At 44.1% G+C, this 25,043-nt stretch overlaps 1 protein-coding gene across 3 annotated transcripts; it reads left to right on the top strand.

The window, feature by feature from the left end:
* Positions 1 to 12,551: 12,551 nt before the first annotated feature.
* Positions 12,552 to 24,611, top strand: Nfe2 (nuclear factor, erythroid 2). 3 transcript variants are annotated; one of them, XM_076912190.1, is made up of 3 exons: positions 12,552 to 12,574; positions 22,105 to 22,274; positions 23,464 to 24,611. In XM_076912190.1, exons 1-3 carry the CDS (start codon positions 12,553 to 12,555, stop codon positions 24,469 to 24,471), a joined length of 1,200 nt encoding a protein of 399 aa, XP_076768305.1. In that variant the 5' UTR covers position 12,552; the 3' UTR covers positions 24,472 to 24,611. The 3 variants fall into 3 exon arrangements, with proteins under 3 accessions (XP_076768305.1, XP_034373069.1, XP_076768306.1); XM_034517178.2 differs by lacking the exon at positions 12,552 to 12,574 and adding an exon at positions 17,440 to 17,729; XM_076912191.1 differs by lacking the exon at positions 12,552 to 12,574 and adding an exon at positions 21,407 to 21,934.
* Positions 24,612 to 25,043: the final 432 nt, after the last annotated feature.

Raw genomic sequence — 25,043 nt, 5'->3', positions numbered from 1 at the left:
TCACCTGCCTTTAATCCAAGTATTGGGATTAAAGGTGTGTGCCATCATCACACCTTCACACCCAGTCGGCTTTGGCCTTTTCCACTGATGGACAGAAATCTAAACACTATTCTAGTATCACTCAGTGGAGTGGCTCTATTATTATTATTATTATTATTATTATTATTATTATTATTATTATAGTGTTTTGCCTGAATGAATGTGTCTTTTGTCAACTTGACACAAACTAGAGTTATGTGAAAGGAGGGAACTTCAGTTGAGAGAATGATGGTTTGGGAATCCTGACTGAACGAAGATCAGAATTGTCAGGAAATAGGGGACCCGCTATGGTGCTTCCTTCCAGAAAATGGTGAAGAAAAATGAAATCAGGCAGTGTGCCAGGTACATTTGATCCTTCTATGACAAGACCAAGATGAAGAGATGAGCCATTAGCATCCGACACTGTTGTTCGGTTGCTGCATAAAAACAGTGGTTGGTCAGGCTTGCACCTACAACACTGCTTCTGCTACCACTCTCAAGTCTGCCATCCAAAGACTGAAGGAACTAAAGAAGGACTAGTAGACGCACTGCCATGTGAGACTTTTCTAGCCTGCAATTCAATGAGTTAGTTTAAATGGTTTAATTTATGGAATGAAGGGGGGGTGGTCCATAAGATTCAATTGTAAGATATTTTCTTAATTAGTGATTCATGGGAAAGGGGTCAATTCATTATGGATGGTGCCATTCCCTGGGCTAGTAGTCCTGTGTTCTATAAGAAATCATAGAGAGCCAGCCAGTAGTCAGCACCCCTCTGACAGAAGCCATCTAGAAAGCCTATGGCGAGTGAATTTCCTGGAGATGGCCCGCCATTTTGCATGGCTGCAATGGGTGCACTCTGGAGAAGCACAGCCCAGAGACTTCATCCCAGGATTGCTTCTTTCTGCTGATATACCTTTCCTGCCACTATTACATCACCTAAGGATTCTTGGTCATCAGCTCACCCTATTGAGCAAATTTCCTGCAGATCAACATGAAGATGAACTTTCATGAATTAATGCTGTTTACATGAATTAATTACATATAGTGTTTCTGATTTGTTTCAAATAATTTTAAGAAGAAAGTTTAAGGGGATGGTTTTAGTTGTTTTGCGAGGAAGATGTAATAGGGTTGGAATCAAGAATAGACTGTGCCCCCTTCTCATAGTACAGTAGGTAAGGGCTGCATAATAAGGAACACAATGAGCTTTCATAAATTACACTAAGAAGAGAAAAAGGACTTGGGACAAATTTGTGATGAAGAAAAATTTTCATTCTATGTCAGGTCCAAGGATGAAGCCACAGGTGTGCATTATGATAAAGCAAGGCCATTTGAAACTGTTGTTTAGAGCTTATAATGAGCTTATAGGATGAAACACTGCTTTGAACTTACCATCAACATCCTTCTGTAACTCCCCTTTTATGTAATATTTCATCTATGGAGTAACTTTGTAAGGAACTTTGTCTAAGAAGGTATAAGAAAGCCAGAGAGAAGAAATAAAGTGTGGCCTTTGGGGCTCACCCTCACCCACCAAATGTATATATCTGTCTCCCTACATGTGTATGTATGTAAGTATGTGTATGTATGTAAGTATGTGTATGTATGTAAGTATTCATGAACACTTGTTGAATTGTTGAGACAGGTGGTTGGGCCCAGCCAAAATATATGTGTGTGTGTGTGTGTGTGTGTGTGTGTGTGTGTGTATGTATGTGTGTCTATATGTGTACTAGCATTCTCCCTTTTTTCCTCTTCTTTTCTCTCTGGCTCACTAAGAGCTAACAAACTTCAAACTTCTCCTCTGGCCAGAAAGGGCCCCTTAAGCCAAACAGAAACTAAGCCTTTTTTTCTTAATTCCTTTTTTTTTTTTTTTGTTTGTTTTTTTTTTTTGTTTTTCGAGACAGGGTTTCTCTGTGTAGCCCTGGCTGTCCTAGAACTCACTCTGTAGACCAGGCTGGCCTCGAACTCAGAAATCCGCCTGTCTCTGCCTCCCAAGTGCTGGGATTAAAGGCCTACCACCGCCCGGCCTTTTTCTTAATTCATTGATGCTAACAGCAGGAGTTAATTTAGCCAAGGAATAGAAAAAAAGTTAAATTGCCAGAAGCCATCAGCTTCCGGCCCCCAGAATAGTAAGAGAGAGTCACAAGGCCAGAGATCATCAGTCTTTGGCCTTCATCTAATGTTGAGTACCTGATCCTGCCAGGTACCTCAGTTCCTGATCCCACCAGGGCTGGCCCCCCTGCACCAATCCATGGTCTCTGCATCAGTTCCTGCCTCCAGGTTCCTGCCCTGCTTGAGCTCCTGTCCTGACTTCCTTCAATGATCAATAGCCATATAGAAGTGTAAGCCAAATAAACCTTTTATTCCCCAACTTGCTTTTTGGCCATAGTGCTTCATGACAGCAATGGAAACCCTAAGTCAGTATGTCTGTGCACCACATGCATGCCTGGTTCCTGTGAAGGCCAAAAAATTATATCAGATCCCCTTGAACTGGAGTTGCAATGGAATTATAAGCTGCTATTTGGGTTCTGGGAATCAAACCTGGGTACTCTGGAAGAACAGCCAGAGTTGTTAAAGAATGAACCATCTCTCCTATCCCAGTGGTGTTGTTCTTGCTTTGCCAGATTAATGGCAATACTAGCACTTTTCTGCCCATTTATTATGTGCCGAGCATAATGCTTAGCCATTCAATTATTTATTCTTTAATATATCTGGTGGGGTTGTTTGATATAGTTGGGGGGGGGTTGTTTTAAATATTTTTATTATTTCGGAGAATTTTGATCACTTTCAAAACCTCCAACTCCTCTCCTTAATTCCTCCTAGATCTACATTTGTACACCCCAACTTCATGTCTTTTTTTTTTTTTTTTCTAAGATAGGGTCTCATTTTGTAACTCTGACTAGAACTTGAACTCACTAAGATTTTCCTGCCTCTAACTCTAGGTTGCAGAGATTAAAGGTGTGTGCGGCACCATGTCAAGTTCTTTTGTTGTGGTTTTGGTTTGGACTTTTTGAGACAGGATCTCTTTCTAACTCTAGCTGTCTTGGAACACACTCTGTAAACCAGGCTGTCCTTGAACTCACAGAGATCTATCTGCCTTTGCCTCCCCAGTGCTGGGATTAACCTACCATCCTTTGTTTTCGTTTCTTAATAAACCATTAACTTCAGTTCATGCTGTTCATATATTTCTGGATATGGAGTCCTCTATTGGAGCATAGTGTTGCTTTTTGAGACAAAGTTTCATTCTAGTCCAGACTGGCTTAAACTCCCCACAATCCTCCTACCTCAGCTTCCTGGGTTACAGGTGTGAGCCAACAAGCCTGATTTGTTGATACATTTTTCTAAGAATCTCATAGGGTTTGCTATTGGGGGGGAGGTGCAGGCTGTTCTGCACCTCTTCTAATCCTATTTCAAAGGCTAAAACAGGAGGGTCGCTTGAATCCAGGAGTTTAAGAGTAGTCTGGACAATAGAGTAGAACCCTGCCTCTTGAGAAAAAGAGAGGAGGGTAGTGTGGGCTATAGTTTAACTTGGTAATATGCATGCCCACCGTGCACAAAGCCCTGCGTTCCAGCCTCATGGAAGCACACACCTCTAATCTTATCACACTGGAGGTGGATGCAAGAGGATCAGAAGTTTCAGTTACTCCTTGGGTACATGTTGAATTTGAGGCCAGCCTGAGGCACATGAGACCTTGTCTCAAAGAGAAAAAAAAAAAAAAACAAGGCTGGGCATGGTGCCCATATCTGTAATCTCAGCACTTGGGAGGCAGAGGCAGAAAGATCAGGTGCTGAAGGCCAGCTTTAGCTACTGACCTATGTAACAAGTTTCATGCCAGTCTGGGCGAGTTGAAACCCTTTAGAGCAGTGGTCCTCAGCCTTCCTAATGCTTGCTGGGATTAAAGATATGTGCCACCAGGCAAGGGAATTTTTCTTTTGAATGCTAAAAAATTATTCTCAAAGTTAAAAAAGAAAAAAAAAACCAACAACAACAACAACAAAAGGAAAGCACATTAAAAAAAAAAAAGTTTGAAGTAGATAGTCATTATATCCGTTTTTCAGATGAGAAATAGAGTCCAGAGAAGCTGTCAGTTGGCAGTATACATTTGAGGTCTGAAAAACTTGTCCTAAAAACAATGTTCTTGACCAGACCACAGCCTTCTAATCCCTGCTGTCTGAGAAGCTGAGGAAGGATGGTAAAGAGTAAGACTGTCTGAGCAACTTTGTGAGCACTCTACTACCCCAACATTTATTTATTTATTTATTTATTTATTTATTTGTTTACTCATATCTCTCTCTCTCTCTCTCTCTCTCTCTCTCTCTCTGTGTGTGTGTGTGTGTGTGTGTGTGTGTGTGTGTGTGTACATTTCTCAGGGAAGAATGCCATCAATTTATCTTTCTTGTTTGCTTCTTTGTTTGAGACACAGAGTCTCTAGCAGCATAGGATGACCTTGACTTTGCTGTATGATGCAGACTGCATTTGAACTTCTGATCCTCCCGCCTGAGCTTCCGGAGTGAGGGGATGATAGCCATCTGCCACCACACACCACAGCACACTTCCCTCATTTTTTTTTTAAATTACTGTCTGCCGATGCATGCCTTTAAATCTAGCACTTAGGAGGTGGAGTCAGGTGGATTTCTGTGAGTTGGAGACCAGCCTGATCTACATAGTAAGTTCCCAGACAGCCGGAGCCAATAAATGGGATCTTGGAAAGAAAGAAAGAAAGAAAGAAAGAAAGAAAGAAGAAACAAAGAAGAAAAAAAGAGAGGGCACAGCGAAGTGGCTCAATGAGTAAAGGTACTTATGACGCAAGCTTTGTTTTTTTTTTTTTTTTTCGGTATTTATTTAAATTTCAGATGTTATTCCCTTTCCCTATTCCCCCCCCCATTAACCCCCTATTCCATCCCTCCTCCTCCTTTTTTGCTTTTATACCGTTTAAATTACATGCAAGTATTAAAGTCAATTCTAGGTTGAGGAAGTAGCAATACAGTAGATACAAATAGTCAAGGAACAAGCAAAACAATAAACCCAGATAGTCTAAGAAAACACGCAGGACAATAAACAGACTCCTGTGATCACTATTTCTAAGGGCTTATCAGGATGACCAAAATATCTGAGCCTACTTCCCTGTCCTAGCCCAAAGTCATTTTCATGCCTGAAGCCTACTTCTTTGTTCTAGCTTAAGATTTAGATACCTGCCTGTAATTACTTCTTTGTTCTAGCCTAAAGTCAGATTCCTGCCTGCAGTCCATTTCCTTGTCCTTGGCCTATGTCAGATTCCTACCAGGCAGCCCCAAAAGCTCTCCACATCTCCTTCCCCCCTTTTATTGCATAAACCAGATTGAGTCTATTTTAGGTTGTTCTGACAAGAATGCCTGTTGTGGAATATGCATTATCAAAAGCAATGCACTTCTGTCTTAGGTTGGTAAGGCTCTGTGCAGAATCTTACCCGTTTTGGGCTTGCCAGCCTGTTAAATTAATAGCTCTGTCTGGGGGTCCATTTTCAGTTTCAAGTCATGTACTTTGGCTGCCAACCTGTGGATGTAGTTAGAGACAACCTTTAACACAATGGGCAGGAGTAAAATATTCCCAGGACAAAAGGGGCTAGCCTGGTCAAGCTATATATGCCATTCTTGAGGTTTGACCAAAATGGAAATACTGAACTTAAGTCATGGATAATTTTATTAGCGTTATCTGCAGCATCAAAGCTCAACAGAGCAGCATTCTTTAAATTCATAATCTCATTATGCAAAGTTAAAACATCCAGAGAGGTGTTAGAATTATGCCACATACCCTGCAAGTGTCTTTTTTTGTTTTTTCTAAATTGGATATTTTATTTATTTATTTAGCATCTTTTTATTAATTGCTATTACATGCATATATGTTACTAAATATAGTCTGCATTCTATATAATGCTACATGTATGAATGTCTTCAGGGCTGACCATTTGGTATTAGATAACTAGGTAGTGTGCTCTTTCATGGGGAAGACTATTTTTCCTGATTCCATCATTTCTTAGTTGCTGTAGTTCTTTGTGTAGGAACACAAAAGTTTTTAAAATATATTTGTATAGGACTGGAGAGATGGCTCAGCAATTAAGAGCATTCACTGACTGTACAGAGGACCTGGGTTCACTTTCTAGCACCTACATACTACATACATACACAAGCATGTAAAATAAAACAATTTTTTTAAAATAGTTTTGGATTCAGGAGAGCTGGTCCAACAGTTAAGGATACTTGTCCTTTCAGAGAATCTGGGTTCGATTCCCAGATGGTTCACAAGTGCATGAAACTACAGTTCTAGGATACACATGACACCTAGACATACATGGGAGCAAAACAATCACACACATATAATAAATAAATAAGCAAATCTAATATAAATATTTAGTAATCATTTTAAAGTGTTCAGTTCAGTAGTTGTTGATATTTGTGTTGTTGTGCAACCATTACTATCTATTTCCAAAATGCTTTCATCATTCCCAAAGAAAGTCAGTTGTTCCCTGAGTCCCTCTCCAATAAGCACCCCTAGCCACCAAATGCTTCCTCTATGAATTTAAAGGAAAATAAACAAAACTTCTTTTACACTTATTTAGTGTGTGTGTGTGATTATACACGTGACAGAGCAAGTGTATGGTAAGAGTCCATTCTCTTCATCATATGGGCCCCAGAATTAAAATTTGTTATCAAACTTGGTGACAAGCACTTTTAACCCATTGAGCCATCTCATTAATCTGGTCTTCCCACCCCATCCTCCGGTTTCTAGAGAGAGTATTTAGCCCAGGCTGACCTTGAACTATGTACTAGTTTGCTTTCCATTGCTGTGATAAAACATCTATCAAATGTAACTTGGGGAGGAAAGGGTTTATTTGGTTTACATATTTGAGTTCACAGTCCATTGAGAGATACTAAGACAAAAATTTAAGGGAGAAATCTGGAGGCAAGAACTGAAGCAGAGACCATGAAGGACTGTTGTTTACTGGTTTGCTCAGCCTGGTCCTTATACAACTCAGAACCACTTGCCCTACGGTGATATCCATAATGGGTTGGGTCCTCCCACACCAATTTTTAAGTAAGAAAATGTCCTATAGGGACTGGAAAGATGGCTCATTGATTAAGAGTACTCACTATGATGTTGTTGTTGTGTTGTTTTTTAGAGACAGGGTTCTCTGTGTAGCTGTTCTGGAACTCACTTTGTAGATCAGGCTGGCTTGGAACTCAGAGATCACCTGCCTCTGCCTCATGAGTGCTGGGACTAAAGACTATATGCCACCACACCCCACTGAGCACTCACTACTCTTGCAAAGGACCCAGTTTCAGTTCTTTTTATCCATTCATCAATCGATAGACATGTGTGTTATTACACTTTTAATGGTTGTGAATAGTACTACTATGAACATTCATGTTACAAATATTTGCTTGTGCTCAAGGGGAAATAGTGGTAGAGTGTTTACCTGTAATGTGTAGGTTCCTGGACAGAACTTTAAGAAAAAAGTTTGTTTAAGAACATGATTTTAGCCGGGCAGTGGTGGTGCATGCCTTTAATCCCAGCACTTGGGAGGCAGAGGCAGGCAGATTTCTGAGTTCGAGGCCAGCCTGGTCTACAGAGTGAGTTCCAGGACAGCCAAGGCTACACAGAGAAACCCTGTCTCGAAAAACAAAAACAAACAAATAAACAAACAAAAAACCCAAAACAAAAAACAAACAAACAAAAAACCCCATGATTTTAATAAATTTGAATATATACTTAAGGATAGTGATTCTGTGTTCACCTTTGAGGATCTGTCAAACTATTTGCTTATTGCCTATACTGTTTATTTATTTAGTTTTTGAAATACTCATTTAGGGCTGGAGAGATGGCTCAGTGGTTAAGAGCACTGACTGCTCTTCCAGAGGTCCTGAGTTCAGTTCCCAGCAACCACATGGTGGCTCACAACCATCAATACAATGCCTTCTTCTGGTGTGTCTGAAGACAGCTACAGTGTATACATATACAGAAAACAAATAAATAATTAAAAAAAAAAGAAATACTCATTTATGTGTATGTGTGTGTGCCTTGGTGTATGTCTATGCACTATGTGCCTTCAGGAGCCTACAGAGGTCATTGGATCCTTTGAAATGGAATTACCAACAGTTGTGAGCAGCTATGTGGGTGCTAGAAATTAATTCAGATCCTCTCTGCAAGAGGTATAAGCGCTCTAAACCACTAAGCTGTCTCTCCAGCTCTAGTATGTATGTATGTATGTATGTATGTATGTATGTATGTATGTTTTTATAGAGTACACTGGGCTGACCTAGAACTGACTCTATAACTCAGTTTGACTTTGGAATTTGAGATCTTTGTAGCTGGGAGGGCTTAAAAGAAGTTATGAGAGGTCTCCTGATTTCTCTACATCTTCACACACACTTAATCACTGAGGTCTTTGTTGTTTGTTTTTGTATTTTGCACAATTCTCATCAGGATAAAGTGGTGTTTCATTGTGGTTTGATTTGCATTTCCCACATGACTAATGCTTTAGCATCTTGTCTGTATTGTTGTCCGCTTTCATATCTTCCAGAAGAATAGTGTATCCAAGTCCTTAGCTCATTTTTAGGTCAAGTTGTCTTTTTCTTGTTGAGTTATAAGAATTGGAGTGAGCTGAGTTGTCACCCTCAATTGGGGGTGGAGGAGAAACTGGAAGGACAATTAAGAGCACATAATACTCTTGAAGAGGAATCTAGTGAGTTCGATTCCTATATTCCCAGCACCTATATTCGTGGCTTACAACTGCCTCAAACTCAACTATAGCTTCAGGGGATGCAACACTTCTGGCCTCTGCAGACATTTGCACTCACCTGCATAGACATACACACCACATATATATGTAAACATACGTGCATGCATACACATGCACAAAGACACACACAGACATACACCACATATGTGCATAAACACACAAACCAAACATACACACACATACACACATACAGACATAAACACACACGCGCGTGCGTGCACGCACAGACACACACAAATACACACATACAAATGCACACACACACACACACAAATACACACACACCTTTTTCAAAGTTTGTTTTGAAACAGCATCTCACTTTGTAGTTCTGGCTGACCTACATTTGCTATACATCAGACTGGCCTTGAACTCACAGAGGTCTACCTTTCTGTCTCTCAAGTGCTGCTTGCACCACGAAACCCAGCAAGTTTTAGGAGATATTTATGTATTTCTGGATGGTAAACCCTTACTTGGTAAATCAAATATATCTTCTACTTTACAGAGGCTATTATTATTATTATTATTATTATTATTATTATTATTATTTTGGTATGGGGTCTTGCTATATTGCCCAGACAAATTTCTAATTTTCAGTTTTCCTGTCTGTCAGCCTCCCAACTAGCTGTAATTGCATGACTTCAGGGTTTTTTTGGGAGGTGGGGGTGGGGGAGTGTTTTTGTTTGGTTTTTCAAGACAGAGTTTCTTTGTGTAGCTTTGACTGTCCTGGAACTCACTCTACAGATCAGGCTGGCCTTGAACTCATGGAGACTCATCTGCCTCCACCTCCCAAGTGCTGGGATTAAAGGTGTGCACCACCACAGCCTGGGTCACGGCAGCAGTTTTTAAAGTGGTGAATATGACATTCATATGCAGAAAGAATTGCAAGAGATGTGGGATACAGAGGCCATAGTTCTTCCGTTTACAGTCAGAAAACATACAATAAAAACAATATAGTCAGAAAATGCCCCCAGAGAACAGTGCACTGTGATGAAACTGGGAAAGCAAATGGTGCTAGATTAGGTCAGCTGTTAGTGGAAATGGCAAGTGATCTAATGTAGTTCCAGGAAAGCATAATTCTGTCAATGTATCTGTAGCTCTAGCAACCTAATCACTTAAAGCGAAATAGCTACAGCCTAAATGCAACCAAGCTCTAACACAGTCAATTACAGTAACATGGCCAAAGGGGATATAAACAGAAGCAATTACATTAACTTGGCTAGAGCTGAAACCCAATCAACTGAATTGTACCTTGTCTTCACAGAAAGGGGAGTCACTGTCTTCAAAGAATCCACCCCACCACGATCTATTTTTCCAGTGATGTTTTGAGAGAAAAGTTCTCTGCTTAGCCAACATGAATATCTTTACTAACAGATGCAGGTTTATTACTCATGAAAATTACAGCCAGTTCTTCTTGTGACCTTTCTTTTTTTTTCTTTTTTTTTTTCTTTTTTTTGGTTTTTCGAGGCAGGGTTTCTCTGTATAGCCCTGGCTGTCCTGGAACTCACTCTGTAGACCAGGCTGGCCTCGAACTCAGAAATCTGCCTGCCTCTGCCTCCCAAGTGCTGGGATTAAAGGTGTGCGCCACCACTGCCCAGTTCTTTTTTTTTTTTTTTTTTAAAGATTTTATTTATTTATTTTATATATATGAGTACACTGTAGCTGTCTTATGACACACCAGAAGAGGGCATCAGATCCCATTACAGATGGTTGTGAGTCACCATGTGGTTGCTGGGAATTGAACTCAGGACCTCTGGAAGAGTAGTCAGTGCTCTTAACCACTGAGGTATCTTTCCAGCCCCCTAAATAATCTTTCTAATTATCATATTTGCCTACTGAAATAGCCAACTATTAGAATTAGACAATAGAATTGTCCAAGATACTATGAGTTTTATGTAGAAACATGTAAATCAACCATATAGCTTATATGTCATGTTCTTTTAAGTTAGGTCAGCATAAGTGAATTCTTTCAAGGTGAATTAATTGACCAAAATTGGACTAAAACTGAATTTCTAAGCATTCAAGCCAAGCTTAGTTTTTAGTAGAGAAAAACAAATCAGTCATGTCTCTATCCAACCTGTGGGTGGTAGAGGTTTATTTCTTGTGCTTCCAGAGAAAGTGAGAATTTTTTTCCTGGTTTTGAACTAAAGACTCAGAAAAATAATTCACAATGCCTAGGCTATACAGATCACCTGGATTGGGCTCTGCATACTCAAACTCCACCTGGTGGCTTGCTCTGCCTCCATCAGGGGTTGATCCCAGGCAGCCATGGCAGAACAAGAAACAGCACCATGGTCATTAATGCCAATGGAATGAACTCTAGCTCTAGCTACATATCTGGTGATATGGGCACACACCTTCTAGAACTGGTGAAGACACCTGAAACTTGGGTTCTAGAAAAGCATTGCTTGTGAGGACATTGGCTTTGAGAAGGTTGTACAGTTATCATCTTCCTTCCTTTCTTCTAAAAAAAAAAAATTACTTACTGGCAGTAAAAAATTACTTTCAGAACAGACTGAGCCATCTTATTAGCCCCAAGGTAGCATCTTTCTGAACTAATGACTTCTTACATTTCCTCTGAGGTAGAGTTGTCTCTTTAACACAGAGCCATAATAAAACTCAAGATCACAAAACAGAAAGATTTCTCAGGTGCCTTAACCTAGTGAGCCATCTTAGTGGTTTCCCAACCTCTTTTTAAAGGCAAGTTTACAGGGGCTAAAGAGATCACTCAGCAGTTAACTGTGCAGACTGCTCTTGTAAAAGACCCTCGTTTGAAAGTTGGACATGGTGGTACACACCTTTAATCCCGGCCTTCGGGAGGCAGAGGCAGAGGCAGGGAGATCTCTGAGTTAAGGCCAGCCAGGACTACAGAGCAAGTTTCAGGACAGTTAGGGCTACACAGAAAAACTGTCTCAAAACAGAAAAACAAAACAAACCAAACAAAACCCTAAAACCCCTAATTGGATTCCCAGAATTGTCAGGTTGCTCAGAAACTATCTGTAACTCCAACTCCAGGATATTTGACATTTCTGGTATCTATGGGCACTATCACACACCTGAGCATACCCACACAGAGGCTCACACACACACACACACACACACACACACACACACCACTATATTAAATTCAGTGATTTGATATGTAAGGTTTTTTAAAAATTATTTTTAGGTGTGTGTGTGTGTGTGTGCATGAGAGAGAGAGAGAGAAAGAGAGAGAGAGAGAGAGAAAGAGAGAGAGAGAGAGAGAGAGAGAGAGAGAGAGAGAGAGAGAGAGAACTAAAGATTGAACCTAGGGCCTCAAGCATGATAGGCAAGTAAGTACACTGCCAATGAGTTACTCCCAAGTCCTCAGTTTACTTTTTATTTTGAGACAGGGTCTGCCCAAGCTAGGCTTGTACCCATTCTATAGTCAAAAAGACAAATGAATATATATGCTCAAGCTGAAAGAGCCAGAAAATATGTTATGGAATTATAGCTTTACTTGACGTAGGCCTTGGAGAGATCAGAGGACCAGCATTACTCGACTTTCAGTAATAAGCACTGTATATTGCCTCATCTGATCCCACACATCCTGTGACAGAAGATTAGTACTCCGTTTACCAAGAAGAAACTGAAACTCAGGGAAGTTAAATAATTTGTCCAGGTTCACACTGCTGGGAGTGAAGCTGAGGCTCAAAGCCAGATTTTTCGTCTGTTCAGACTGGTAGAAAAGCCAAGGAGGGGATTCTGGTGAGATAAGCAGCAGGAGCAATGATAGGAGGCTGGGATGCAGGATGCTTCTGAAAGGAGTAAGTAAATAGCTTGGCACCCGCCCTTCCAATCTGAGGGTGGGATGTCCTAGGCAGTTCTACCTCTTGCAGAGGATTACAACAGTGCAGTAGGGTACGAATTCTGGGGTTCCTAGAAGGTGATTGAAGCCCATAAGACTGGCACTGTGCCCACTCTGTGGCTAGCATGAACTCCTCCCAACTGTGTTGGTATGGGAGAGCCATGGCCTGAGGCTAGTTCCTGGAAGTCTAGCTGTCAAGACTGCATCTGGATTCCTTGCAGAATCAGGCTGCCTCCTGGCTTCAGCTGTCTCAAATATTTCTTTACCAGTGTGCCCTCCAGACAGGGATTCCTGATGCCCCAAAAGGTTATGAGGGCCTCCTGATACCTAAGAATTCATTTCCTAATATATAGTAATAAAACATTTTGTTTACTTTTATTAATTAGCTTAATTAATTTAAGGAAGAAAGACAGCAAAGGCATGAGGCCATTAGACACATTGCATCTGTGGTCAGGAAGCAGAGATGGATAGTTTATTTTATTAATCTTATTTTATTTGCAGTACTGTGGATCAAACCTAAGACTTTGTACATGCTAGGCAAGAGCTCTGCTACTGAGCCACACATTTAGCCCATACACTCATTTAATACTCACCTACTAAACAATATTTTAATAACGATATCTCCATTTTTTTCAAATAAGGAAGTAAAGCTCAGAAAGGTTATGTTACCGGGGGCCACACAGCTAATAATACCTTCCAATAATAAATGCCAGAGCTGAAACACAAGTAATAAGATTCAATATCTAAGAGAAAAGCAAAAGTGGGGGTGAGGGAAGGAATCAAGATTTAGTCCTCAGCTGGGTGTGGTAACTGAAGCCATCAATCCGAGCACTGAAGAAGCTAAGGCACGAAAAGTTCAAGAGTTCAAGGCCAGCCTGGGCTACATAGTGAGTTCCAGGTCAAGGCTACAAAGTAAGACAATGTGGTTTTTGTTGTTGTGGTTGTTGTTTTTTTTCGGGTTTTTTGTTTGTTTGTTTGTTTGTTTTAAAGGAAGAGGGAGAAAGGAAGGAAAAAGAAAGAAAAAAGAAAAGGTAAGAAAAGAAAGGAGCAGGAAGGAGAAGAAAAGCTAATCCTTGTATTAGGTGCTAGGACGCCTATTTCTCCTAGGTCTAGCTGAAGTTAAGCTCTAAAGGGTTTTGTTTTGTTTCTGGGACTTTCTAACTCTGCTAGCACGGCTCTACTCTTAGATGCCAGAGTCCAGGGAAACTGACACCCACTCACTCACTGGAGCCTCCCGCTGTTTTAGCTTTAGCTTGTAGCATCCCTTAACCTTCAGAGTATGAAGAGAACTCTTATTTGAGGAAAGGGACCTCCTCTCGAAATTGGGAAAAATCCTATCCTCACTCAAAATGGAGCACAAGGAAAATAACCCATGACTCTGGAGACCTGGCTCCACTATCTAGTATCAGTTTATACTTTATACTACCCCCACTCCTGACTTCCTGGGGGGGGGGGTTGGGGGGAACGTGAGTATTCCTGGGTCCCAGGCGTCCTTCACCACCTCCCCCATCTAGGGCAACCGCCCTGCTCTGCTGCTTAGGATAACACCCAGCCCTCCCTCTATCCCCGCTGTGGCTGCCTCCCCCTTCCGTCTGTTGAGAGAGGAAGCCAGGGGGTGGCGGGTGCAATGCTGCGGGGCACTGATAAAAGGCCAGTACTATCCCCGCCCTCTGGGGCCACTGCGGTCACACCAGTAGGCAATCCAGCAAGGCAGCCAGTTCCCTGTGGGACCCATGGCCCTCCCCTGGTTCCACCTCTACCCACCCCGCCCTGCTCACCCTTCTCGGGAAGCTGGTTGCATAACCCAGTGGGGTGTTTGGCAACATTGCTTGTGGCTTGACCTGATGCTGCTGGTGGTGTGCACATACGTAGTGGGGGTGGGTTGGACTGGGTGACAGATTAACTATTTAGGGGTTGGGTGATAAGCAAAAGTAGAAAATGCTAATATAATAAAGCTATGTGGCTGCTGTTCTATCTGTATTCTGTCTCTGCTACCTTCGTTGAAGTGGAAGAATTTTGGAGACAGAGAAATCTTAGTCATTGTCACTTGGCCAAGTCTGTGCAATCCACTCAGGTGGCACTCCCCTAACACCCTAAATCAGCCAAAGAGGCATTGTTGCAGGGCGTTGACTGTGGACACAGGGTTCTGGCAGAAGGGGGCTAAAGGGAATCAATCCCCTTCTCCCTAGGGTGACTTGGAGGCAGAACACAGCCCAGAAACCACAGGACAGAGCTCTGCCTTGGGAGGGGGTGAGGTGACGTGGGCTGTAGTGCCTCAGGTGGGCAACTTAGCTCATTATACCTGGCCACATCCCAACAAACAAGGAATAAAGGACTTCAAATACTTCTAAGAGTGTCTGCAGGAGAGACTACATCGGCCCTCCTTTGATTCTCAGAATGCCTTGCTCTCCAGCCCCTGTTAAAGTGCACAGGCCTCCTTACCCCAGATCCCAGTACCTAGAAAAATGTGTGCCAGTAGGTGACATCCTCAGCCCCTGAGGTCTTTAGGCTTATCACCTACTAGTCACCTCAAGCCCTCTGTAGAAACATCTGTATTTTATGCTTCAGTGTACCCACATCTTTGCCAGAATTCTCTTCTTTTTCCCCCTACAGCCCAGATCCACTGGAAAGCCTTGCTTGACTTTCACCAAGTAGGATTAATTTCTTTCATAGTGTAGTGCTTTGCATAGACTTTTTTGTTCTGTTTTGTTTTTGAGACAGGGTCTTCCTATGTATCCCTGGCTGACATAAAACTTACTGTATAGGTCAGGCAGGACTGATGTAGTGATTTTTTTTTCTTTTTAAAACAGTGTTTCATTACATATCACATGCTGTCCTGGAATTTACTATGTAGCCCAGCTTGGCCTTAAAAAAATCTTTGACTTCCTGTCTTAGTCTTCCAAGTACTGGGCTTTTAGGCATGTGTCATCATGTACACTGGCTATAGAACTGTCTGTGTGTGGAAATATGGACTGTCTTAGTCATATTTGTGTTTCTGGAGTAGAAAATATTTTTATTTATTATTTATTTATTTAGTTTTTGGTTTTTTGAGACAGGGTTTCTCTGTGTAGCCCTGGCTGTCCTGGAACTCACTCTGTAGACCAGGCTGGCCTCGAACTCAGAAATCCACCTGCCTCTGCCTCCCAAGTGCTGGGATTAAAGGTGTGCGCCACCACTGCCCAGCAGAAAATATTTTTAAATGAATGAAGGCTAAGGTGTATGTTATCTATAGATGTATATGAAATGCCATACACTCTGTTTACAGATTATCTGTAACCTGATATTATACAATTAACTGCATGTGTGACTGTTACTATCTCTTATCCCCTATGAGGACCCAAATAAGTATGCAAAGACATGTTATGTGACCTGGATTCAGTCCCACACTAGGCCCAGAGTCCACATCCAGCATCCAGTAAAGTCACTGGATTGCCTCCTGTCCCACATAAACCATAAAGGTGTGTGTGATCAGGTTGGAATGGGAGGTAATCAGCCTTGAGTCTGGCCGAGTGTGAGAAATCTCAGCGATGTTAGCTTGATGGGAGGTTCCTTGTGGACTGACACACTTAGTCATTACTTGCTTGACTGTGTTGCCAGGTTGTGGAGGATAGTGGGGAGAACTAGAGTGGTCAAAGAAGATGCTTTTGTGATGGAACAGTTGGAGGGTTCCCAGCTTCCCAGTTCATGCTTCAGAACAGAATACTCCCACTATTCTAACAGCAAAGATAATCCTATCCAAAGGGCTGGCAGAATGACACCTCTACCTTGGGATAGGATTTATCTATTTCCTGCCTATCTTGTTATTTTGTTTTTCAGAGACAGGGGCCCATGCACCTCAGACTGGGCGAAACTTACTATGTAGCCATTGTTGACCTTGAACTGATCTTTCTTCCACCTCCTGAGTACAGGGGTTCTAGGTCTTTTGCCAAATACCCAGCTCGCTTCTGGTCTGAAAATGTTTCCAAATTAACTTGAATATCAGTGAGAAAAACAATAGAGAAAAAGTGTAAGGCTGTACCAATCAGAACCAAAGTTAGATAGACCAAAAAGACATGTTCCTTTGATCTGAAAGTTACTGAAGCGGACACAGTGAATGGTGTCCTATAACTCCAGCACAGGGAAAGCAGAAGGATGAGAGACTTCTGGAAGAACACAGCAACTTGATACAGAGCTGTTGTGTACCTGGAGATGAATCTGATGTACATATGTATCCTGGCCTGCAAGAAAGAAAGATTCCTTTTTGGGAGACTAATTATTAACCAACAGGACAGCCTCTCACCTAAGGACCCTCACACCCCATACACATTGGCAATAAATAAATAAATAAATAAATAAATAAATAAATGTCCAAAAAAAATTTCTTTGTCCTATAGTGTCCTATAGCATCTGAGGCTAGGATTGGAGGGGGGGGCGGGGGGGGAAGGTGCAGATACACGTTAAAGGATACCTCTAAACAGCTAGCAGCCTCTCATCCCCAAAATAGCTCCCTTAGAGCCTAGGCTTTCTAAAAGTGAAGGCTGTTGCCCTAAGTAAATTGGACTCAAGATACCTGGTCCTTACTGCCTGCTGCCTTTTGCCTTGCTATGACTCAGTTTCCCTGTCCTTAAGAGACACCGCCTGAGAGAAGACTGCTGGCGATGTTTAAGCTTAGGAGTCACTTGTGTGTGGATCATAGGCTGCGAAGTCAGCCGGAACAGGGAATGCACTGTCCTGGACCAGCTGGTGAGGGTCGGGAGCCTGTGAGCCCCCGGTGCCCCAGCCGCAGAGAGGCGGGGGCGGGGTGCAGGCAGAAACCACACCGGGCTCAAGTTTCCTCTCTTGGCCAGAAGGGGCAGGAGGAGAGGAGGGCCACGGGGAAAGGGAAGGGTTGGAGGAAGCACTACTAACTCCGACCCAGGGCTTCGGAGAGATCGCTGGTGCTCTCGCTTCTACCGGGGCCGACCGGTGCTCCGCACCCAGCCATGGCCCGGGGGCGGGGCTCGGCCCTCAGTAGTGCTCAGAGACACCGCTCAGCGCCCAGGAGGTGTCAGCTCTGACCCAACCTCTCAGGGACACTACTCGCAGCCTCATCTCTCTCCTCGCCGGGCTTGGAATCCGCCACAGGTGCCAGAAAGGCGAGTCTGGAGGGAGACCTCAGTGGGCTCTGGGGAGGTCAGGCTGGGCAGGTGGAGGAGGAACCGGGAGGAATACCTAACTTTCTGTCTGGATGTTTCTAAAACATCTTCCCAAGTCCCTGGTGTAGGAAACTGATACGTTTGGAGTAATACTACTTGGAGATACTTTGGAGATACTTTTAGATGACTTCCCAGCTGTTCTAGAATCCTTTGGGTGGGAGGTTGTAGATGGGGAACCACACAGTGCTTTACTAAAAAGCACTCTGGGGGAGCAGGGGAATGATCAGGAGGAACCCTTCAACTGGCCTACTGACTGGGGGAGCTAATAGGTTCCAGTAATATGGTACTCCCCTGTACCCTGCATTCTATAGCCCCAACCATCTGAGATATGAGGGAAGCAAAGGGATCGTAGATATTGGCTATCTGAACTTCTGAAAAGCCTTGTTATAGCAAGGTGTACGGTCAACTGACTGAGTTCTCCCGGGATGCCTCTCTTCCTCCACAGTCCTAAGCTGGACCTGCAAAGTGGAGGGCATTCAATCTCGGTGTAGATACTTCTATGGAAATTCTTGGCTGCTGGTAGCAGGAGGTTGAGATGCTGTGGGGGAGAAAGAGAGCCACCAGATATGCAGACTGCAGCCTCTACTTATTGTTTCCTATGAGCCAGGGTTCTAGGGAGAAAGTCACAGGAGAGCAGAAATGTGTTCCCTTTTCCTTGTCCCCAAGCATCATGTTGAGTCACATATGCTCCTAGGGAACTAAGCCTTCGTGCTCAAATCTTCCCTCTTCGTTCTATATTGGCTTCTCTATTTCGCCTCTGTGTGCCTCTCCCTTTTGAGAAATTCTCCCTAATCTCTGTAACGAGTTTGCTTACTTGCTAATTTACACACCAAGTTTTACTCATATCTCCCCAATCCTTCTTTTGTCTGTGTTGACACCAAGAAAGGTGGAATGGCCTAATAAGCCTCAAAGAGGCAAGCTCCCTGTCGAATAAGTTAAACATCTTGGGCTAGCAGTAGGAGCTAGAATGTCTTCTTCTCCTACCTCTCCAAATGATCCTGTATCCCTAGAAAGTTTCATAATCTGTGAAGTCTTAGGGATCATGAGATCTTTGGAAGATTCTAAGGACGTAGCTTGGTGGTAGAGTGTTGGCATGACATATTCAAGGGTCTGGGTTGGTCCAGAAGGAGGGAAGGAGGAGGAGAGGGAGGTAGAGAGGGGAGAGCGGTAGGACCACCAGGGTGAAAAGGAAGAATGGAAGTTTCTGCAGTTGGCTCAAGTTCTGCCAGATCTTCACAGTGTGGAGGACTAAAGAGCCCAGTAGATTCAGTGTATGACCCGAGAGGAAGGCTAATGTGTAAAGCAGGGGCAGCTTTTGCTAAAGAGCCCCTGGAAATCTAGCTCACATTCCCTGTCTCTTTTCACTACTCTCTCTGGTATTCTATCTGTCTGGTTTCCAGTCTGTTCTAATGGCTGCAAACTCGTTGGTCAGTTGTTTCTGAAAGGTGGACTCCCAAGACCCAGAGGGCCTGTGCCTGGTGCAAGCCAATGGTCTGGTGGTTTCCTTTATGAACCTCTGCCCAGCCTCCAGCCTCTTCCTGCCCCTTCTAAGCTCTCTCTCTCTCTCTCTCTCTCTCTCTCTCTCTCTCTCTCTCTCTCTCTCTCTCTCTCTCTTAATCCCAGGGAGAAGGAGACTCACCATCCAGTCTTCATAGGAAAGGGCTGATGGCTAGGTACCACCTGGAGTCTAGCTTTACCTGGGTTCCCAACTAGATAAAGAGTATAGACAGAACATTTGCTATTCCCCTTCCTGACTTCGTGTTCTTTCCTGAAATTTCATCCAGATGTGTGTGTGTGTTTCTTGAGGCAAGACTGGCCTTGCTTCTATGTCTAGGGCATTGTTGTTCTTAGGTACCTGCACATGAATTCAGTTCAGTAGGTCCAAGGCCTTCAGGAATGTTTTCTATACAGCCTAGGTGAATGTGGCTCTCTGACTAGATGCAGTTTGTTCCCTCTCATGGCAGTGAGGTTCTCTAGTCCTGTCTGCATTTAGCTGGAAACTGTGATGCAATTTGTTCAAGGTCACGCATCTTGAAGGCTAGAGAACCTTGCCTTCTAGGGCAAGATCTTTGTATAGTACCTCAGATTCAGACCCAGGAAGACAGGTGAGACAAAGAGAGGTCGAGGGGGTGAAGAATTTTGAGGCAACAGTATAGTCTTTGCCTACCCCCAAACTCCTTCTTCATTCACTATGCTTTTGGGCAATTTCCGCCAGAACCTGGGTGGGGAGGGTGGAGTTCCGGTGTTGAAATGGCATCCTGGACAGACATAAACACCCCACCCATTCTAACCATTGGTCAAATGCCTGTGCCTATATCAGCTCCCATTTCTGGGGATGACATTATAGCAAGAGGGTGGAGGCAGGGCCTCAGGTGGATCAGTTGTTAAAAGTACACTTGCTCATGGCTATACATTTTGTGGTAGGTCCAAGAGGAGAGACTCTATAATTAATAGCAGCAGGGGCTATGCTTTTTTTTTTTTTTTGGTTTTTCGAGACAGGGTTTCTCTGTGTAGCCCTGGCTGTCCTGGCACTCACTCTGTAGACCAGGCTGGCCTCGAACTCAGAAATCTGCCTGCCTCTGCCTCCCAAGTGCTGGGATTAAAGGCGTGCGCCACCACTGCCCGGCTTGGGGCTATCCTTTTGATGGGTAATATATAAAGTCATACAATTTGAGGTCATCTAGCTTCATCCTCTGGTCTTCTGTAAGATGTTCCCTTTATTTATATGATGTGTAGTGTGAATGTGAATGTCCATGCTGTGCCATATTTGGCCCTGTGAGATCAGGAGACCCTTGCCAAGTCTACTTGGAATCTATTTGGACACAAAGAAAACAAATTCAGATAGAGATGGGTATCAGGGAATATGGATGCAGGATGAAGAGAGAGATGGACCAAGATGCAGGATGAAGAGAGAGATGGACCAAGAGGAGATGATGAAAAACCAGTTTAAGAGTTTGCAATTTCCAAAGCAGTAAGGGATTCCCCCAGTTCAGGTTGGGTTGTCTAACCCCATGGCTTTACTATTGAGATAACTAACTAGGAGCAGTGAGGTATCTTACCCAATACCTCACTGCTACTTTGCAGCAGAGCCAAAAGCTAGAACCCAGATTTAAAGGAGAGACAGAAGGATTGGCAACACTTGAGAGCCCAAAGAGATATTGCCCAGAAGAGAAAAGGGCCTGAGACGCTATGGGAACTTGCTGAAGTAGATTGCCTATAGTGGTGTGGACAGCACCTTGGGAACGAAAGGAGCCTAGAAAGCAGGTAGGAATGTGATCAGGTTCCAACCTGCCATCTATCAACTTGGGCTTCAGTGTCTGCCTCCTACCCGCTTACAGGATCTTTGTGAAGCCCAGTCTGATAAGCTACCCTTTCAAATGCCAGTACAATTCTTGACAAGTGCTTGCTAAATCTTTGTTGTGTGTTGACCTTGGAAGAGAAAGGAGCCACGGTTATGAGGGGTGGGACATGACCGCCCATCATTGTTGGGATAAAGGGTAGAGGTGGTCCAGTGTCTCCTGGAGCCCATTCCTCCTCTGCCTCTGCTGCCTGCAGCTGATAAACCCCTTATCTGGCCCAGGCAGGGGAGCCTAAAGTAAGGATGGGAGGAGAGGGAAGGGCTGCTATCACCAGCAAGCTTGGGCCCTATCTCAGAGAAGGGGAGGGGCTGTCTGCCTAACACTTCCCACAACATACTCCTTCAGGATTCCCAAGCACTCACATCTTGGGAAGAAAGGGCTGAAATATTAGGTGTGGTAGTGGCACATGCCTTTAATTCCAGCACTTGGGAGGCAGAAGCGGGCAGATCCCTGTAAGCTAGAAGCCAGCCTGGTCTATATCAAAAGTTCCAGGACAGCCAGGGATACATAGAGAGACCTTGTTTCAAAAACAACAACAACAACAACAACAACAACAACAACAACAAAAAGGCTTAGGCCCTAAACTGAGGACCCAAGAAGAAGGAAAGGGTGACTCCAGATGTTTTTTCCTAGAATGGAAAATGAAACTTCAATCTCCAAACCCCAGAAGGCTGGATTTTGTCTCTGGACAGGAATGTTATTTTTAGGGAGTAAGAGAAGGCATCTTGCTGAGAAAAAGTAAAGATGTCTACTCTGTGCCCAGAGGACTGACTATGGCCAGAGCAGGTGAGGTAGAGAGTACTCCACTGAAGAAAAGAACATTACAGTTCATAGGGTGGTTGATGGCACCAGCAAGCCACTGACAATGCTCCTTTCTTCTGGGAATTCTACACAGGGACAGGACAAACCTCTGACCTAGTAGGAGCAACTCTAATATCTTTCTTTCTTCAACACAGGTTGTGGGAACCCTTTGTGCTTGGGGCGACCTGGGGCCATCAGCTGGCACAGTAGGATGCCCCCGTGTCCTCCTCAGCAGAACAGGAACAGGTTATCACAGCTGCCTATTGGGGAGCTTGGAGAGATGGAACTGACTTGGCAAGAGATCATGTCCATTACTGAGCTGCAGGTGAGTATGGGGTGGGCTCTTGCCTAGCTAGAAGCAGAGAGTAGGAACCCTGGGGGAAGGGAAGACACTGGCTGGGGTTATGGGCTCCTGTCCAGCTGCTCTGCTTACATCTCTCTCTACCACCCTTTGCTCTACTCCTCTCTTTTATCTTCTTCTCATCTGATCCGATTTCCTTCCAGCTCTGCCCATCTTCCTTCATTACCACCCCTCACCCTTAGCAACAAACTTCTTTCCTTCAGGTAGCAGAGCCTTAGTTAAAGGGCCTCAGAAAGGGGAGATAGACTGTGCTGGGGTCCTCTCTTCCTGAATGTTGGACAAAGGGGTGTCTGTTGGTCTAACAATGGTGCCTTTGTCCTCAACTAGGCTTGAGCAGGATAGCTCTACTACGTAAGTTGGGGGCCTTGTTTGTAATATGTGTTCCCCTCCTCACTGCACCTGTGCCTGGACAGAGGGTTAACCCCCAGCCTGGGCTCTGTGCCTGCCTCCACCTCAGGCCTGCTGTCCTCAGGATCTGCCCTTAGACCCTCCTCCCACACGCTGGCTCCCTCTACTGGGCACCCAAGGAATGGCAAAGCCCTGAACTTGACCCTTTGACCTTAGATAACCACAGCAGAAAAGGGTTCTGAGGGTCTATCTTGGATAATAATGACATTGTTCTCCTGAAGAAAATAAAGGAACAGGAGCCATTTTGCCCAGTAAGAGCTTCTCCTGATAAAGAGACTCTATAACCAGTTCAATGTTCTGTTGTCTTCTCTGAGGTCTCAACATAGTGACTTTTATTCCTGCTTAAACATCCTTTTCTTCTTCATTACCCCTTTTCTCCTCTTCCTCCTTCTTTCTCTCTCCTTCCCTCCTCCTCCCTCCCTTCCTTTTGATTCAGGATTTCTTTGAGTAGTCCTGGTTGTCCAGGAACTCACTCTATAGGCCAGGGTGGCTTTGAACTCAGAGATCTGGCTGCCTCTGCATCCAGAGTGCTGAGACTAAAGCTGTGTGCTACCATGCCCAGCTTCTTTATTTTTCCCCAGATAGAGCTTCTCTATGTAGTCTTGGAATTTACTTTATAGTGCAGGCTAGCCTAGAACTAACTCAGAGATTGACTTTGCCTCTTGAATGCTGGGATTAAAGATGTTTACCACAACTGCCCAGCATAGTCTATTTTCTAAACCTCATTTTTGGTCTTTCTTTGCAGGGTCTAAATGTTCCAAGTGAGCCATCTTTTGAGCCCCAAGCACCCACCCCATACCCTGGGCCACTGCCACCTCCAACATACTGCCCCTGTTCAATTCATCCAGATGCAGGCTTCTCCCTTCCCCCACCATCTTATGAGCTCCCAGCATCCACTCCCCATGTCCCTGACCTCCCATACTCCTATGGCAACATAGCTATACCAGTGTCAAAGCCACTTACCCTTTCAGGCCTGCTCAACGAGCCCCTCCCAGACCCCTTAGCTCTCCTGGACATTGGGCTGCCAGTGGGGCAACCCAAGCCCCAAGAAGATCCAGAATCTGACTCCGGATTATCCCTCAACTACAGTGATGCAGAATCTCTTGAGCTAGAGGGTGCAGAGGCTGGCAGGAGGAGGAGCGAGTATGTGGACATGTACCCAGTGGAGTACCCTTATTCACTCATGCCCAACTCTTTGGCCCACCCCAACTATACTCTTCCACCCACTGAGACACCTTTGGCCTTAGAGTCATCCTCCGGTCCAGTGCGGGCTAAGCCTGCTGTCCGTGGGGAGGCAGGGAGTCGGGACGAGCGGCGGGCCCTGGCCATGAAGATTCCTTTCCCTACGGACAAGATAGTTAACTTGCCGGTAGATGACTTTAATGAGTTGTTGGCACAGTATCCGCTAACAGAGAGCCAGCTGGCTCTAGTTCGGGACATCCGTCGGCGGGGCAAGAACAAGGTGGCAGCCCAGAACTGTCGTAAGAGAAAACTGGAAACCATTGTGCAGTTGGAGCGGGAGTTGGAGCGGCTGGGCAGCGAAAGGGAACGGCTTCTCAGAGCCCGAGGGGAGGCCGATCGCACCCTTGAGGTCATGCGCCAACAGCTGGCAGAGCTGTACCATGATATTTTCCAGCATCTTCGGGATGAATCTGGCAACAGTTATTCACCAGAAGAATATGTACTGCAACAGGCTGCTGATGGGGCCATCTTTCTGGTACCCCGTGGGATCAAAATGGAGGCCACAGATTAAGCTGGCCTAAAAGGGGTGGACTCTGGTGCTAGGGACTCCCCTCATTCCCTTCTGATAAAGGATGGTGAGTGTTGGCTTCTCAGGTCCCCACCTCCACCTCTTGTCCAAGCTTTGGTCCATAAAGAGCTGTGTGGAAATAACTTTACAACTTTCCATTGTGTCTTCTTTGAGGGTCATGAAACCAAATTGTCTCAGAAATCAGTTTATTAAAGGGAAGGAAATCCTAAGCTCATTTAAAGCACACAGTCAGGAGCTGGGTTGCTCTTAAGAACTCCTGTCCTTGGTGGCCCCCAATTCATAAATGCCAAGAGCTGCCAAAGTTGATTGTATCCTCTAAGGTCTCTGGGAGCATACGCGTGTTAGTTTTCTCCTGTTTGCTTCTTACTCTGGGTCAGAGATACGAGGGACTGTTGGTTGGAATGAGTTTGAACAGGTACTAATTTTGAAATCATCTCACATCCACGCCTTAGCAGTGCTCCATACTTAGCTATGCATTGCACCTAGGGAAAGCTAAGAAACTGAAGAGGCTACAAACCTGCCCTTCCTGGACAATAGCTATCTAATCCAATCTT

This window comes from Arvicanthis niloticus, chromosome 13, assembly GCF_011762505.2.
Source record: "Arvicanthis niloticus isolate mArvNil1 chromosome 13, mArvNil1.pat.X, whole genome shotgun sequence".
NCBI lineage: Eukaryota > Metazoa > Chordata > Mammalia > Rodentia > Muridae > Arvicanthis > Arvicanthis niloticus.
This window is presented reverse-complemented; position numbering and strand designations above follow the sequence as displayed.